General features: G+C 43.1%; 3 protein-coding genes across 10 annotated transcripts; 2 read left to right on the top strand and 1 right to left on the bottom strand.

Moving 5' to 3' along the window:
- Positions 1-326: 326 nt before the first annotated feature.
- Positions 327-8,264, top strand: LOC112291574 (putative starch synthase 4, chloroplastic/amyloplastic). The gene is made up of 20 exons (XM_024539167.3): positions 327-350; positions 578-1,296; positions 1,555-1,588; positions 1,985-2,057; positions 2,400-2,591; positions 3,037-3,292; positions 3,673-3,807; positions 3,941-4,045; positions 4,234-4,332; positions 4,444-4,573; positions 5,097-5,147; positions 5,484-5,594; positions 5,742-5,851; positions 6,137-6,308; positions 6,610-6,696; positions 6,961-7,026; positions 7,135-7,248; positions 7,420-7,481; positions 7,625-7,739; positions 7,961-8,264. Exons 2-20 carry the CDS (start codon positions 1,169-1,171, stop codon positions 8,078-8,080), a joined length of 2,160 nt encoding a protein of 719 aa, XP_024394935.1. The 5' UTR covers positions 327-350; positions 578-1,168; the 3' UTR covers positions 8,081-8,264.
- Positions 8,265-8,757: 493 nt separating this feature from the next.
- On the top strand, positions 8,758-11,177 carry LOC112291576 (putative clathrin assembly protein At2g01600). Its single transcript, XM_024539175.3, has 2 exons — positions 8,758-10,396; positions 10,647-11,177. The coding sequence occupies exons 1-2, from the start codon at positions 9,400-9,402 to the stop codon at positions 10,841-10,843; spliced, it is 1,194 nt and encodes a 397-aa protein (XP_024394943.1). The 5' UTR covers positions 8,758-9,399; the 3' UTR covers positions 10,844-11,177.
- A 186-nt stretch (positions 11,178-11,363) lies between these two features.
- On the bottom strand, positions 11,364-17,601 carry LOC112291575 (uncharacterized). 8 transcript variants are annotated; one of them, XM_090255970.1, is made up of 8 exons: positions 17,120-17,601; positions 15,402-15,530; positions 14,962-15,004; positions 14,796-14,859; positions 13,697-14,632; positions 12,903-13,443; positions 12,657-12,738; positions 11,364-11,769 (listed from the first exon to the last, which is right to left on the bottom strand). In XM_090255970.1, the coding sequence occupies exons 5-8, from the start codon at positions 14,583-14,585 to the stop codon at positions 11,569-11,571; spliced, it is 1,713 nt and encodes a 570-aa protein (XP_090112096.1). In that variant the 5' UTR covers positions 14,586-14,632; positions 14,796-14,859; positions 14,962-15,004; positions 15,402-15,530; positions 17,120-17,601; the 3' UTR covers positions 11,364-11,568. The 8 variants fall into 8 exon arrangements, with proteins under 8 accessions (XP_090112096.1, XP_090112094.1, XP_090112095.1 ...); XM_090255968.1 differs by having other exon boundaries at positions 14,962-15,267; positions 16,241-17,430; XM_090255969.1 differs by having other exon boundaries at positions 16,241-17,167.
- Between the last annotated feature and the right edge of the window lie 496 nt (positions 17,602-18,097).

The raw sequence follows: 18,097 nt of genomic DNA, 5'->3' as shown, positions 1-18,097 counted from the left end.
TTTGTTCTTTTTATAAACAATAGCTTTTTCATGCAGAACATTATAGTGAAACATCATGTTTTTTTTTTTCTTCTTCTTTTTTTTTTTTTTTTTTTTTTTTTCCCCTTACAACACCATAGATTGATGTTGCAACAATATAACCAGCTTTTGAGAAAATGTCATAACATCAACCTGAAGTATGATCAGTTTGACACTCAACATCACAAAAGATACAAATGAGCGATTTCCTACACGAAACTCAAACACATGCTAAAGCTCCCAAACACACTTTCCTCCTCAAAAACAGGCCAAGAATAACAAAGTAATCAGAAGAAGAAGAAGAAGAAGAAGAAGAGTTTGAAAGACCACAAGTAAGTGCCTTGAATGTTACACTTGCACTGTTCCACACTTGAAGCTCCAATCTCACAAAACCTATCACTCCCAAACTGCAACAAATGTATGACAAAACGAATCAACGGAGACCCCATTATCCATTTTGAAAAAAGAAGAGAAAAATGAAGAAAAAAGAAAAGTGGAATAACGTGGACAATGTGTGATAGAAGAAGCTTGCTAACATTTTTGTAGGATTATGGTGCAGAATCGTGCTCCGATGCATTGCAATTGCGGCGAGGAGAAAGCGTGTGAATCTGATGAATTGGGTCGTTCCGCAAGTTGGGTATGGGAGGGGAGTAGAGTGCGGTGAAACAGAATGTGGCGCAGAAGGTGAAACAGACCACATGAGGTGTTGTTGCATTGGATTTGTGGTTCGTCAAAGAGGAGCTGAGTTGTATATTCGCACACACACACACGGATGCAGTGGAGGAGGTGGAGGAGGAGGCATGGGATGGATGGATGTGTGAAGTTTTGATGGGTTTTGCCGCAGAATGTGGTAGAACCGGTTTAAGGGTTGTTTTATTTGCACAGGGGCTAGTTGTTGTTGTTGTTGTTGCTGTTGTTGTTTTGAGGGTACTCAGAGGAGGCTACATTCCGGCGTTGTTACCCTATTACCATAAAGTGGGCGTGTAGAGTGGAAGAGATGCTATTGGCGTGGATTGCGAGCTTTCCAGGGAGAAGCAAACGAGACTGAGATTTTGTCTTTTAATTTTAATTTTCGTCCAGCGAGATCTTTGTTTCTGTGTTTTGCTCTGTTTCTGTGATACTATCTGCGCTCGTGGATGCAGCTTTCGTAATGAGCGTAATGCAGCACATGGCTGCAGCTAACAACAAGTGGCATGCTGCCGCTCTTGCGCTGCCTGCTGCCCCTCGTGGTTTTGGTCGTCGCCATCGTGTCTCCTGTTGCATTCAGCCGCCTGTTGGGTTAGTGCATTTTTACGCAGTTTCAGCTCTGCTAACCTAGATGATTTGTAAGACGTGTGGAGTTTTTTTTTTTTTTTTTTTTTTTTTTTTTTTTGTTTTGTTTTCTTAGGAGAGGGGGGGAATGTGAGCGGAGCACCCGAATTTTTTGAGAGTTGTTTTGAGGAAAATTGCGGACAGTCATTTTAAGTGTCGTCTTTCGAGTGATCGTAGGTGTTTAATCACATCTTCCATCGTTTGCTGCATTTTGTTGTGATGCAGAGATCGAGGAATAGGAGAGGACAGATTAACGGAGGTAATATGCGGTTAATGCCGAATGTAATTTGTAGAGATTATTTTCAAAAGTGAAAAGCTGGCCTGTCATTTTTTGCAAGTGTAGTGAAGAAAAGTTAATGGGAGTTGAGAATCTGGCAGGTGATGGGCGTAGTGGAAAAAGAAGAAAGAATGTTTTTTCTGTACTAGTTGAAAAAGGAGTGTAGAAGTAGGAATTGGAAATGCCAGGAACGACACATTCATGGGATACATTCTGCCTGTTTAGTCTCTTTTGTTGACTATCTGCCACCTCTTTTTCTCAAGCGCTACGATGACTTTAAAAGTGGACTTGCAACTCGAGGAGGGTTGTTCAATATCAACACAGCCCTTAAATCTACTGCAAACTAATTGCATTGGAGCGGATCGTTGTTTTGCTCAGATTTCCATAGCTACAGACGGGGATGGCATATTCGGAGTTGACATGAAGCAGCTTATTGACGATGCACAGCAGAGTAAGTGCATGGCGGATGGCGAATTAAAGAGCTGCCAGATAGCAACAATTTTTCACTTGCTCCATAACACCTTATTCACCAGATCTCAGAAATTCTCATACATTCGTGCATTAATAATCGTCTGCAATAACGTTGAGGACAGACTTGAGGCAGATAAACGGGAATTATCTAGGTTTTCGCTTAAAAATTCGCGTGTGCATGATCTGCATCACAAAGTCAGTCAACTGACTTGCCGCAATATTCCCGGAGTTAAGGGAATGCCATTTAAGCAATGTCATGTGCATGCTTTTTCCTACTTTGCTTGATGACCTGACCTTTGGGGCTTCGTCGGGAGAATGCCAGGCATTCTGCACTTAAACACAGGCCGAACTACGGCATTCGAGAAGCTTCAAAAGGTTGAGCGCGAGAGAGACTTGCTCGCAGCTCGTGTTGCACAGCTAAAAGCGGAACATGAAGCCAGCATGGCCGAGTGCGATTTACTGCGTCAGAAAGCCAAGCAGTTTGAAATGTCATTTCACGTTTCAGGACGTCAAGGTAAGTATCAAGACCTAGTTCCCAGTGCAAATAATTGAAAGATTGCATGGTTTTCTATGGACAATAAAGTATCTTCTGCTACTTATCTGGCCAGAGATGGGCATAGCATTGAATCATTGAAAAGTTTATATAAAATATATGTGGAGAAGTACGGCATGCTCTCTGCTTGAATAGTCCATGAAAAAAACTGTACGCAAGTGCTCAGCAACCTGCTATCACCCTTTTTGTAACATTGGTTTTAAGATTATCTCCAGACCAGCATCCTCAAAATTGGCGATGCTCTCAGCATATCCTGTGCAAGTACAATAGTCTTCATGATAATCTGGGATACTTATCAATAAGTGTTGGCTGTTTATTCTTTGATTCGGGATTGCACAGCTGTCTTATGTTGCGTTAATTTTACTACGTATAAATAAATCACTAATATTTGGGTTGTGCATCGCAGGAAAGTCCGCAGGGTCGATGAAACGCTTCAAAATGAACAGAAAGAGATTTAATCCCCCGTCAATATGGAGTGAGATTCTGTTGCGTATAGATGCTATGACATTGACTGGAGTGCTTCAGATAGAGCAGGCCACGTCTTTGCGTAAACTTGTTTGGGCACGTGATGCACAAATTGCAGACATGTTTTTCAAACTTGCGGATGGGAATGATGCGGAGCTTTCGGCTAGGCTTCTTTCGATTATAAGTTCAACGAGAAGGTACAATCATCTCGTCGTAGACGATTGAACTTTAGATTGTTACATCTGACTGCTATGAAACTGGAAGTTTTGTTTCATATTTTAATACGTTTTGAATGGATGAATTCATTTAGTTAGTAGTTAATGAATTGTTTCACCGTCTGCCTTTCTTGGGCCGGTGCCACGTTATTGGAACTACATACTGTGTTTAGTCTTGGGTTTTGTTCATCGAAACTTCGTAAGCTCCCTGGGACTCCGTTTTATTGAAAAAAACATAAGTTCACTTCTCAACTGGATAATTCGACAGGAAGTGTGTCACCTTTGCATTAAATAGGGGCCAAAACTCGCTAGTTCATTCTGTTTCGTGTGCTGATTTCGATTTGTCCGGTGGGGTTTTGTAGGCGGAGTCTTCATATTGTCCATATATGCACAGAAATGGCGCCTGTTGCTCAACCTGGAACAGCATCATTTAATATATCCAACTTATGTAAGGCACTGCGACGGAATGGGCACTTGGTGGAGGTGATTCTACCCAAGTACAATCTTACCCTTAACCCAACAACAATGCTTATTGTCCAAAGTTTATAGGTGATAAAAGTAGTATTTCTTTTCTCTTTTAGAGGATTTACGACCTTGTCTCTGGGCTCTGATATTTGTTGGATTTTACAGGTATGACTGCATGGATCTCAGTGCAGTGGACAACCTTAGAGAGATTGAGACAGATTTGTACATTTATTTTGGTGATCAATGGCACAAAAATAGAATCTGGATAGGGTAAGAGATGCCGTGGATTTATTTCTCCTCACTTGAATTAGTAATTCATCGTGTGTTTTTGAGATTCTTCTCTGTCTTCTTAGGATGCCCAAGCTTCTCTCCAGTCTTCCCTTAATCACGTGCCTCGGCGCTGCTGTTGATATTGGTATCACGTCATGCTTAAGGAAATGTTCCCCCTCTACTTGCAGGACTTTATATGGAATAGCCGTTACCCTATTAGAGCCTTTTCATCCTGGCAACTTTTTTGCGCGCGAAGAGTTTTACAACTATAATGATGATTTTGAGAGGTACGACATCAGCCATTTAATGTGTCACAGATTATCATAGCCGAGAATGAAATCGTTTTCTGTGATATAGTACATTCGGAGGATAATGAGCTTTATAATTCTCTGAGACAGGTTCACGTATTTCTGCAAATTGTCGTTGGAGTACTTGCTTAAGTTGGGGAAACAAGCCGACATACTTCATCTCCACAACTGGCAAACAGCTGCGGTTGCTCCCATGTTCTGGGAACATTATGCTCATCAAGTATGCTTCTTGCATCCGAAGATAATATCGTGTTTGATTCGTTCTTTGTTTTCAATCTGATGAAACTTGTAGGTCATTGATTTAATCTCGCTTGACAATATTCTTCTATATCATTTTTCTTCGTTCCTTACCTTTGCTTCAACTCCCGTGTTGCGCCATGAATCATTACTTTGTATTTGTCGTCTTAGCGTAATGACTTACAACTAAAGTCCATCCCCCTTGAAGTCAATTCTAGAAGTCTGTGTTTTGTAAATTATATCAAGTATCTTACTTTGTATCAGGGCTCCTAAAGTAACTTGGGCATGTGGTGAACACCATATCCTATGGTCATCTTCCTATGACCCATGATACTGATTTATGTTAAGATAATCTAATCAGTGGGTTACAATAGGATCTTACGTAAATTGCAGTGATCTACAACTATCATATGTACGCGAAATCATTATCGTAAGGTGCTGTAACTGTATATTCAATTTTATTCTTAACTAGCTTCTTAATGCATGTCAATGGCAATTTATGACAGGGATTGCAGGATATTCGTCTCGTGTTGACTTGCCATGATTTCAGGTATCAGGTAATCAAGCGACTTTACGCACCTTGATCAAGTTTAAATATCCTAGGTGTGATGCTGATACCTATACTTGCAAACCATATTTATCTGAGATAACAGAAAGAGATTTAATCCCCCGTTGTATTAGGAGATGCCTTGCTTAAGAGCTTTAGTAAAGATCTTTCGTCACTTTTTGCTATGCCGAGTTTAAAGTTTTTGTTATTCATTTGAAGATTTTTGACAGAATATTAGCATAACTAGCATTGGGATTATCGTCTAGTTTTGGCTTGTTACTTTCAGGTCAATTTTAAAGACGCCTACTTTTTTGGTCATTGATTTTCTGTAGCTTCTTTCATGCAGTGTCTTCGAGATCCCCACAAACTGGCTATTTGCGGTTTGGACCCAGAACAACTGAATAGGCCTGATCGGCTGCAGGATGACTTAGAACCTCGTTTTATCAATATGCTCAAGGTACAGCCCAATTCCGACAGAGCCTTATTTGACGAAATTTATGCCTATTATAGTTATTTACTCGTATTACTTACTTTAACCCGAAAATTATACCAGCTCATATGTTGCCGTTATTTTACGTTAATAACATCTTGTATGTGCATTCAGGGCGGGATTGTGTATTCGAACATAGTAACCACAGTTTCTCCAATTTACGCAGCTGATGTTCTGACCAAGGAACATGGTTATGATCTTCATGTGACTTTGAATACTCACAAGTACGTAATTTTTTTGCTTTTCAACAGAAGGAGAGGGAGGTAGATAGAGAAAGAGACGGAGAGACATAGAGAGGGACATCAACATTTAGGAATCGTGCAGTGACCTTTGTGTAGTGGGTAGAATGCAGTAGTTAGATAATTTTCGAGAGTAATACTTGCTAGATTTTGAGTAGTTTCAAGATTTGTAATTTAACTGTAAATTTAGAGAAGAGTGAGGCCTGAAGTGGCTTGGTGAATACTTGACTTATTTTCTTGCCTAATGACTGTAGTATGTGCCTCAAGCAGGGATAAATTTATCGGCATATATAATGGTTTGGACGATGTTTTGTGGGATCCTGCACTTGATTGTGCACTGCCGGAAACATATTCTGTGGAGGATATGGCAGGAAAGTCAGTGTGTAAGGCAAGTCTTCGACAAGAATTGGGTTTACCCATGGTGGACGACTCTGTGCCTTTGGTGGGTGCCTTATCATCACAGATTGCTGTGAATTAGTTGAATTTATGTTACACATAGAATATTTGCATTGTTGCAATGAGCGGGGTTCACATCAATTATATTGTGATTCAAGCACTGCTCTATAAAGTCGAATGTCTATTTTTGAAGCTGCTTGGATGAATAGGGCTTGTTCTAAAATTCAGTATCTTACGAGCAAGAAAGAGAAGATGTTGATTTATGTAAATGCTGCATGTCCCAATTATTTTTGCGAATGTGTTATATTTTTCTGGTTTTTGAACTTTGGTTTCTTCATTCTGTATAGGTTGGCTGCATCTTATTTGAAAATTCAGAAGTGGAGCTCAAGTTGATAAGAGCAGCGTTGGAATGTGCTGTAGGAGAAGAAGCTCAGGTTCTTGAGAACTCTCATTACTAACGCTTAGGAAGCTTCTGCTCTCTTGTCGTATAACTATTTGTCGGAACTTTCAGTTGGAGACCCGGATGTCTCGAAAGTACGGTTTGAGAAGACCTCTCAACTACCGGAGCTAACGCTAGGCGAGCTGCTTTGCTCAGTTTTTTAGATAATAGATCCTCGTCTACAGCTTTTTATGCTAACGTACAAGTTTATCATATAGATGCTCATAATCATCCTACATGCTTTTGCTTGCCATTGCAGTTTGTCTGTGCTGTCCACAACAATCCTGGATTAGGAATACGTCTGACTGGCAAGCAAATCCATACGGTAATTTCCACTCCAAGTTTTCTAAAACCTGAATTCAATTTATCCTCTCTTTCTGATGTTGCCTACTCGGAATGTCGTTCTGAGTTGAGTTGGTTTGGTGTTTGTTAGGATGCAAATGCCCGTCTCCTGGGAGTTAACGATGATGCTTTGCTTCATCGAATTGTGGCAGCTTCAGACATCCTCTATAGTCCTGATATGTATGAACCGGCAAGTCAGTCAGTAGTACGTGCATCACCCTATGCACTTTTGAACTATGAAACATTTTGATTCTTTGTTCAGCGTTCTCTTTTAGGCAAGGAAGCTGTTTCTACGTCGTTTTTTCTGTGTTTCCATAAAGACTTCTGGTAGGTTTGTACTAATTGCACATGAGTATGCTTGGCTGGTTTATTACAGATGATTGGTATGCGGTATGGTGCAGTACCTGTAGCTCGGCAAGTGCATAGTATCACTAGCAGGTGAATCTGAAGTGTTTTATCGACATCGCTCTGAAATTATTTCTTTCATTGATTGTTTGGAATTTAATGGATTTTTATGCTTGGAGCGTTAGCAAATCTGAATTTATTAACATATTATACGGTGGCATACGTGTGGATGGCAGTATAATTAATTTGGACGAGCAGCAACATATCATATTACACGCAACGGGCTTTCCATTTTATAGCACCGAGGATTCCGATGCCATAACATCATTACATGATGCTTTGACCTACTGGGTACGTACAAGCTTATCGCGGTTCGTCATGTGTAATGTTGGTGACCCAGTGTTTTTCTCCATTTGTGCCCCAGTTTCTCGCTAATACAAAACTTGGTGCAAACTATTTCCAATTCTTCAGTTGCCGTTTTGCAGTATTTCCTTTGGTATGTAGTTTGTTTGTACAGGAAAAACGACCTATTAAAGCTTGGAACTAATACAGTGTACAACTTGATTGTGCAGAAGTGCCATCCAGAAATGTGGTCAACACTTGTCCGGAATTGCATGTCCAAGGACCTGTCATGGGATTCAAGTTGTGTGGAGGCTTATGAAGCTGCTTACTGGTCGGTTCACAAAGTCTAATTAGTTTTGGAACTTCACCCTAGTTCAATTTCTTGCTCTAGGCTTTACATACTCCATAGACCTGAAACAGAATGAAATGATCATCTTAGGTGATCAACTCGAGCAGCACTTACCTGAGCTTACACTGGTTGTAAACCTCACTCATTGTATATAAGTAGTAAATGGGTTTATCACTTGATTTAAAGCCACCCTTAAAGGGTATATACAAGCATGATCAGATTTTTTGGCTTTCTGATTGCAAATTGCTCCCAAGTCTGAAGATTTTCAGGAGTTGATAGAAATACACCAACGTGTATGGCCCAGAGGATCAATTGTATACACTGGCTCAGGCCAATGTTTTGGAATGTATTAAGTGCAAGCCAGGAGAATGCCATGTTTCTATGGTATGATCATGGGACTTCAAATGCTACTTCATGTTCTTTCACCTCATGCAGCAATACGACTCACAGATAAGTAAAAAATTATGTATCATGATTTTGGTGAGATAAATGAAATTTTTCGTTATTGAAAGTAAGTACCGTTATCTCAGACTTTTAAATAGTGTGTACCGTTTACTCCAGTAAAATGTTTGTAAATAAACAACAGCACTCTTACTAGCCAGGTTTCGGATCGACATGTGAGTCCACTCCTCAGTCTTTTGATAATCTTGGAAGGGGCTGGAGTGTTTGAGCAACCTTTTCAACCAGCCAGGTTGTGCTTCAACTCTAAGCCTCCACATGCTGTGTAATCTTCAGTTTGGATTTGAGAGGTTGATTCCGGCTGCTTCTGGTTGCGTCCGGTTATTATCTGAGTTCGTTTCTGCGGGAGATGGCGGTGCACGGCGAGTCATGTCGACTTCGACAGCCAACGCCGCTTTTCTTTATACCGGTCCCAGCGCTAAGTGTCAGTAATTTGATCCCTCCAGGTGGCGAGGCCAAGCATTTGCATTGTCGGAGTGCAACATCTGTGTGTGTATGGTAGACGATTCCTTTAAAGCTACGTCTCTTACAGCACAATGGAGTTCCATAGACTGAGTAGTAGGCGTTAACTTCCTCGGCGGATATGTCTGATCACACCGTGCTTGAATTGAATATGCGTTGCTTTTTCCAATCCCGAGGTGGGTTTCGTGGTGACAGTTTCGGAGGGTTTCTTATTGCCATGGAGACAAGGTGAGAAGATTCGTATGGTCGATTGCAAGGCTACACAAACATGGAGGGCAACAGAGGTAGGAGATTAGATGCTAGGTGATGATGGACGGTGTGTGAGGCTGTTTGAGAGCCTTAGTTGCTTTGCTGGTGTCAAGGAAGGCGCGAAGCTCTAGAATTGGCGAGGCTTCGGGTATGGCAGAATGGCTGAGGAGACGGAGCAAGCTCGTCGTCCTGCTGGGCTTGTTGAAGGACCAGACGGCTGCTGGGTTAGCAAGAGCCAGTGGGCCGTTTTCCTACTTGCAGATCGCAATGGTGATGGCGACGAATCATTCCGAGAGTCTGCCCCTGGAGAAGTATGTGGAAGAAATTATTGCCTCAGGTAGCGGTTCTCGTATGCAGGTCTCGTTCTGCACGCGATTCCTTGTGAAGAGGCTCAATAGGACGCGCAGCTGGGCGGTGGCAATTAAGTGTCTCATAATCTTACACCGGTGCCATCTGGACGGCGGTTTCCTCTTTCAAGATCTACTTGCTTATAATTCCACCAAAGAAGGAAAGGGCTATCTCAGTTTTCCTAACTTCAAGTCTGATCCCAGCTCTGTCGACTGGCCGTTTTTTTTCTGGGTAAAGAGATATGCTAGGTACTTAGACGAAAGGCTCTGCTGCTGTCGCGCCTTGAAGTCTCATCTTGACAGTCGGTGGAAAAGTCACAGCTTCCAGAATACTGTGGAGATCACGGATTCTAGAGAGCTTTTGCATCAATTAGATGTGTTGCAGAGTTTGCTGCACGAGCTGTGTCAATGCAAGCCTAGCGCTGAGGCAGAGGAGCATCCTGTCATTCAGGGGGCGCTGGTGCTTGTGGTGATGGATAGCTATAAAGTGCACGACGAAATTAGGGTTCGTCTCAAGGAAATGTTAGCCAGAGTCAAGAACTTAGAGCTCTCTGAATGCTTTAGCTTACTGCACAACTGCAAGAGAGCTCTTAGTCAGATGCAAACTCTGCAAAAGTTTTTAGAGAGCTGCAAAGAACTCTCTCTGTTTCTTGACATTCCTTTTCCGGAAGAAGACACGCCATCTGAGCTTGACATACAGACTTTGACTGAGTCAATCCAGAGCATGTCAAAACAGCATACTGTTTCTTCATACATGATAAGGTCGGAGTCGTCAGTTCATGTGCCATTCAGGAAAGACGGTAGGTTACATCTCACTGGATTCTCTAACCAAATAATCTGTCCCTTGCAATTTTGCTAATTGTCCTGTTAAACATTCCTGGACCAGCATATTATTTGTGGGAATTGCATTGCCATTCTAAATTTGAGAACGTTATCATATCAGGTAGAAGTTATGCCTCTTGTTCTTTGTTTTCTACAGCTGTAATTATTACATTCCGGCGCAACATGAGTTTCTAACGGTTTAGGATTTGTCCACTGATTCTCTGCAAGGTCTTTTACCAAGAAGTACAAGTCTTTTTGCAAGCCAGCCTCGACAACTTCATCGGAAGTCTTCATATGCCCCAGAAGATGCACAAGGTGTGTACTCTGGTGACGACTTCATTGATATCTCACATGAGTTAAAACCATCAACTGTGGGTAGAGGACATGTCCATCGTGCCACTATGCCAGACCTCATTTCGTTCTAATCTTATGAGCAGTATCCCTGGCAATGGAATCTCAACAGAAACTCCTCATCTTGAAATTTAATGTTGCCAACTCTGCCCGCATGCTGTGGAGCGCTGAACCTATTGTTCAACCATGACTATTGGTGCATTTGCGGCACTTAGAAACCGCAGAGAGTATGACCAATATGGTGGGGATGTTTCTGTAATTGGTTAGGAGTAGCCTATAAGTGCTTTCTTGCAGCCAGATTTTTACATACATTGATTATGTTTGTAATATGACTCATAGCTCCTAGTAGGGGCGCTTTATTTGTGCAACATGTAATATTCCCGACCAAGGAATGATGATTTTTTTCAACGACCTTGTCATACTGATGTACGTACAATGACTTTTTGATTCCAATTTTTCGTAAGACAACATCGAATCAGGAAGTGTGGCCCAGCATCCGGTTGTTCTCTATCAGTAAATATTTCGAACAGGGCAATGGAGGTATCGCAACCGTTTGGGTCAGCAGGGCTCTTCTGACTACGAAACAAAAGCGTGGCATTGGAATTGTGTGAGTATTCCTTTGTTGAATTGCAGATAGAGGTAGAGGGTGCAGTTCAAGCCATGCCAGCTTAGACTGCAGGAAACCTCATTCAGTGGATACAATCCCAAAATTGATTAAGTTGATACATGATGTAACCTGTTCTGAGTGGTGACCTTTGGAGCTGCTGCTAGGCTACGTAATCTGGCAGCGGCTGGGATCTCACCCACAGAGGTGGCCAAAGAAAGACGTTGGGACTTTCCCCGTGCGGCGAATGTCCTCAGACCGAGTAGCTGTCTTGGCTGCTTGCTCACACCGAAGGGCCTCAGCCTTTGCACGAAGCTCCTCTGCACGTCGTCTGGCAGCTGCTAGTTTGTTCATCAGTTTTTCATTTGCATGCGACCTCATTCGCTCCACCTTCACCTGGTGAGATTTCTCATCCAATCAGTACAGTCAACCGATGTTCAATCTACGTTTTGCATCCTGAAACCCGGGGCACCTGAAAGGTGTAAGGCTGTAGTATAAATCATATACGCTTATATATTTTGCAAACATGGATAGAATACTTCAACAGGACAAGATAGAGGATTCTCTGAAACTGACAAAGATATTGACTGACAGTAGTGCCACTCTCAGTCTGCTAATGTAATGAATGAAGGTTAAGTGCAGGATGGCCTTCATTCCATTCACAGGGCTTGGCGCTACTGATGATGACTGATGTACGAGCAACTCGAAACCACTGGGTTTGAAGAGAGTATGAACTAATACACTGACGTCTACACTGGGCCTCCTTTGAAATTCTCAAGAAATTAGGAACTATGTGTGATATTGACCGTCAGATTTATTTCCCATGGGATTATTACAAGATATAACTTACTACTTTAATTATGATTCACAACTATTTACAGTCACGATGCTGCACGGTTGCAGGCTCGATCCTCTCACCGACCCTACGAATTGTCTGCACGAAAAGGTAACAACATAGCTGCCCGATTTTCGAAGAATGTGAAGAGGGTCTTTTGTATGGCAGATACGTCTCTGTAGCGACGACTGAGAAAAAAATGGTAGTATATATATATTATATATATATTATATATATTATATATATTATATATATTATATATATTATATTGAGACATGCTTTCTGCTAACCAGAGCTAAGTGTGATGATAGCTATAACTATAGCCTTGTCAGAATGATCCAGAATTTCATTAGTTTCTGACAGCATTATCAGAGTTTATATAGGAGCAACCTTGGCATAACCTGAACCATGAAAAAGAAATACGCAATCAAGGAGACAAGGGACGAACCTCCACTCTGCGCATTTCAGCTTCAGCCTTGGCTTTCTCATGGTTTTCCCATGCTTGGATCTTGGCTTCCTCGCGCTTGAATCTGGATATTACAATGCAGCAAATTATGGAATCTCCTCTAATATAATTTTTACAGATCTTAGCTGGTGTTTCTGTCGTTATCCTCTTGTCAAGCAACTGTTAATAGAATGATATAGTATATCAGGTATTTTTGTAGACTTGAAACCGACGGTGACAAATGCTCACCTGGCAGTATATTTGGATTGCTCAGCCTCTTCCCAGGCTGCAGCTCGACTGGCCAACAAATTCTTGCGTACTTCCTCCATTTCTAGACTAGCCTTGAGAGCCTGTGCAGCATCGGCCTCTTCTTCCTCTTTCGTAGCCCATGCAGTAATGTTCGTCTTTCCGAGTTGGGTACCCAAGGCCAGAATCTCCGCACGGGTTTTGTCCTTCCCAGACAAAACGGTTTTAGTCTCTATGATCTTAGGGCGGGTATTACCGCCTTTTGAGCCCAAGCTTACAGGTGTGGTATTTCTTGTACCCCCTGGAGATGAAGGCCGTGAATTTGCAGGACTTCCAAGATTTGGCGTAGTTGCCATTAATGGAGTTGCGGTTCGAGATGGCTCAACGCTAGCCATTGGGGTCATTTCAGTGCCCATGTCACGCATGCAGACTGTTCGCATGTTCACTACGCCAGGTTCGGCATACAGAGATGGGTCGTCCGAGTTCATTGTCGGGCTTGGATCTGCTGGCTCATCAACCGTTCCTGCTGCCTTTCCCCGAGTTGCTGCGATTACAATCAATGGTATGACCTCGAATTGATATAATAAATTTATTAAGTTCAAGAAAGCTTTTGTGATTCACAGAACTGAGTTTGTAAATCTTAATTATACAATCCATGTGGATATCGAGCTTGTTAATCACGCGAGAAATCGGTTTCAACCTTTCTAGGCGACATATGGGTAGTGTTCGAGAATTGCTTGCGTCTTACAAGATGTGGCATAATCAACACTATAGAGAAAGATGGAGTAGTGCCGCACCTACGGGAACTCCAGCAGTCGGTTTCACATTCCGGTATGAGTATGGCTCATTAGGGGCTTCGAAATGCGTGCTGCTTTCTTTGGCATTGCTGTTGTCACGGCCAAAGACATCCTCCAGTGGGTACCGATCCACGGTTGCTGACGGTAGTGGCAATGGTACGGGCTTTCCTGAAGGCATGAAGGCAAAGTTTGGCAATCCTTTCTTCTTTGTACAATCCACCAGGAATTTATTGCATTTCTCTAGCGACATGTCATCTCCATCGAAACTGTTCTCCCCAGAATAGTCATCACATCCGTTGGTTCCGTCGTGCCCGTCCACTTCTGGATTGGGATACGCATCGCCTTTCCGTGCACAGAGCGTTGGAGCACCAGTCTGAGATGGAGCAGAAAGAGGAGAGTTCTTGAGCCTTGGTTTTGCAGGTGCTGCTTCGCCAGCAGACAGCCATTTCTCAGCATCATCCCATTTTGATGGAGTCGGCTTGGTGAGAGGGCCGGCCATCGATCGATTTGCAGCAGCCCGGTTGAAATCAAAGCTCGCCGTGCTGTCTTTCTCACAGTTGCTGTCATCTTCGTATGGCTCAGCTTCGGTAACAGCCTTTACGTTGCGGCTTGAATTGAAGCTGAAGATGTTGTTAGGTCCATGGTTTGCCATGAGACCAGCTGTTGCCTGCGTTGCTGCCCGGGCCTGGGACATGTTTCCGTTCTGTAATTTTGCTCTAAATTCATCCGCAGTCAGCTTCTCAGTTGAAGGAGTTTGGATTGACTTGAAAGGTGCTGTTAGAGACTCCTTGGAGTGTGCATCACGTAATGCCAGTGCATTCTTGGTTACGAAAGCTATGTCGGCGGTTGATTCTGAGAAGTGGAGCCTATGGCCAACGTCGTGCACCATCGCCCACGCACTTGGGTCTCGCTCAGATCGTTGATTGTTGTATGGGACTGCAGCAAAAAACAAAAAACAAAAAGGAAATGATGAGATCTAATTTTATCAGGTCTTGCCAAGCGAACAGTCCAATTCAGCTTATACACCCTCTCTATGTGGATTTTCAGATCAGAACCGTAATCTTACAACTTTGGAAAAAAAAACCTCATTTTGATTTACCTTTTGAGTCGTGTCTATTTGCGACATCCCCTCCATTTTTTTTAGAACTCCGGGGATAGCCACCCTGCGGAAACAAGCATACAGAGTTAACAATGTACTTGTCCATGGGATTCACTGAATTAGCGAGCTATCATGTTAACACACGAGACTTGCTTGCGTGCTGTACCTTCGGAAAAGATTCATCCTTGGTAGAGCCATAGAAGACCACACTGTCACCGTCGAACAGAGAATTAGTTGAGCGATTTGAGTTGCTAGTAATGAGCTCCTTCACTTCGGAGTAGTCACCTTTGTCCATTTCTGATAATCTATCTACGATTGTTCACAAGTTTGACCTTGTGGACATGACCCAAATCTGCTGCCTCCTCACTACACTATGGCCCGAAAATGCTGTCAAATTCGTTTGCAGTGACATAACTGAACTATTACTGCAAGACGATACACATTCATCCTCATGCGGACAGCTTTCCTTCACCTTATTCACAAATTCAGACAGTATTATCATGTGTGTACAACGGAATGTCGCAAGCTAACCTACGCAATCTGAGCATTATTCAGTCAAGGATCAATTCCAAGATTCACCATAATAGTATATACGTGGATGGATACCTGAGATGTCATCTCGGTCACAAAATTTTGCAGAAGAGAACAATGCCGTGTCTCGCTGCAAAAGCCGGGCTAATGTATTGGCCGTAGGAGTTGAACACAGAGATATGAATCCCTCCGTAGCCTCCGTATCTACAAGAACAGCAATCAGCCATGACCAGCATTAACTCCCTAACTTACAATCACAAAAAATCATCATTTTCCGACTAAACAATAACGATGTTATCAGCAAATCTAATCTGAACTTCCATTTCGAAGCACTGCTCTTTACGCTTGAACGGTTCCTCCAATACTCGCACGAAGCTATTGCTTTGCTGGATACAATTGTAGCTCATCGACGGTTGCACAGAAGTAGCTTTCTGCAATTGCTCGGTCCTATGAGCTCCGAAATATGTTTCTAGACGAAGCCACCAACGTTGCACACGGGTTGGAGGAACGTATTTCCAAAACATTAGACACGAGATGCTAGAGCTTGGAAAAACAAGGATCGAAGGGCAGGTTGCAAACGAGTGCGACACTCTGCCCTCATTATGCCCAACTATATTAGCGGATAAAATGTCAAGGAGCTAAAAGAACACTACACGCGTGCCTCTGCAACTGTTCACAAGAATGTACCGAGCTTGCTGACAGCTCCCCACGTGAAGAGTAGCAAGCTTCCATGCTGTTGAGAACTTGCGGTTGGGACTGAGAAGAGGAAGTCGTGTGGTCAGACTTCATGTGCAGAGAATGTTATCTGGCATTCTTGGTTTTACCCGCGAGAACCCCTCAAGGCCAAAAAAAGAAATGAAAAGGTTGAGAAGATTCACATCTCAGGGAGTTCGATTGAAGCGACTCACAACTACCTCTTATGTTCTTGAGAAATGTTGCACTGCGCAGTTTGTGTGAAAATCCAGGACCACATGAATGACGCAGGAGACGGCGTTCCAGAGTGCATGGAAAATCGTTGAAACAGAGGCTCATGTTATCTTTGCGAAAGTAGTAGTACTACCCCAGGTTTGGGCTTTAACGGGAGGTTTAAGAAAGTATACTGGCTGCATTTTAAATACAAAGAAAAAAAAAAACTTGCATGGCTATGCATAAGCGACGCCGTTGTGGGTTGTCATCGGCTTGATACGATTTCCATATTCTTCACAATAAAAAGATCGCTTCTGGAGTAGAATACTCTCATAAACCACGCGCTGATCTTGTCCGGACCTCCGAAGACACTCTACGGATAAAGTTAATTTGGCCCTTCAGACCACTCGTAATGCTCCCCATTTCTCAAACCAAGGAGCTACTTGACACAAGAACCTTAACTCTCGACGTAACCTCTATGAAACTCCCCATCCAGGTCCACTACGTAACTAAACCCAATCCAAACACCGCAGATACCCACTACTGCTATCATCAACCCAGCACGAAACCAACACAGAACCCCGAAAAAACGAAAAAAATCTTCAAAGCCTCACTAGAGTCAATCATTCCCAACTCGTTCCAACGGGAGCATGCATGAGTCTACGAAATGACAGCACTCCAATCCCAGGACAGCCCACTAACGCCCAGCAACACCGGCGTCGTAGTTGAATCTGGCATTGACTCCAAAAGCTGGAAACAAAGCTGGAACTCTCCAGAGATCATCAAAGCACGCCCACAGACGAGAGGTAAGCAGCGAGGCAGCCAAGAGGAGGAGGAGAATGCGAGGGGGTGGAGGGCCCTGCAACAGCAGCAAGGCAGACAGGTACCCAAATAGAAGAAAACCAGCGAGGTTTAGGGAAGGACGCAAAGGCCGGCAACTGCGGTGTGTGGGGAGGGGGGGGGGGGGAGGGTTGGGTACAAAACAACAGAATGTGACGTGCTGGCATTTGCAGCAGCAACAGCTTTCTCACTCTCACTCACTCACTCACTATTACTCACTCTCTCTGCTCTCTCTCTGGCCTTCTTCGTATTCCTCCTCCTGTAGTAATAGTAGTACTGGTAGTACTGCTACTACTGCTCGACTCTGCTCTGGGCCATGGTCAGAGAGCTCCCTCCCGTAGATCCCACGTCGGTCCCTCCCCGCGCTTCCTCATTCTCCTCCTCCTCCGCTTCCTTTCCTGCATTATCTATCCCCCACGCGGCGCCATGCATACTCTCTCTCTCTCTCTCTCTCTCTCTCTTGCTCGCTCTCTCTCTGTCATCTCACAGCTCTTGCAGCTGTGCTCAAGCTCCTGCCACTAATTCTGTTGCTGCGACTACTACTATTACTGTTATGACTACCTGTGCTACTACTACTACTACAACAAGACCAAGACAAGCAGCAACAACGACAATCAGGGCATAGATCCGGTTGAAGGCTCAGCTAGATTCCTCGCGGTCCTCGGTTGCCACGCCCCCCAACTGTTTGAAAACAACCCTCCACCTCGATTTTCTTTTCTTTTCTTTTCTTTTTTCCCATTCGGAAAAGGAAAAGGACAGGAAGGAGAGAGAGAGAGAGAAGAGAATAGGAGACATTGGGCATGGCTTTCTTCTTCTTCTTCTTCTTCTGCTACTCCTCCTCCTCTTGTGACTTGATTGGGGGTTTGGTTGAGATTGACATTGATTTCCAACCATGTACTACAATAGCATTTACAATTGAAAATAAATTTTATGTGTTCATATATATATATATATATAGAACTGAAATTCACCAATTTTTAAGAGAGTGAATTTCAAGACACAATAATAATCTCATGAGGTGATGT

Source organism: Physcomitrium patens, chromosome 14, assembly GCF_059467195.1.
Source record: "Physcomitrium patens ecotype Gransden chromosome 14, ASM5946719v1, whole genome shotgun sequence".
Classification (NCBI taxonomy): Eukaryota; Viridiplantae; Streptophyta; class Bryopsida; order Funariales; family Funariaceae; genus Physcomitrium; species Physcomitrium patens.
Note: the sequence above shows the minus strand (reverse complement) of the source record. Positions and strands in the feature narration are given on the sequence as shown.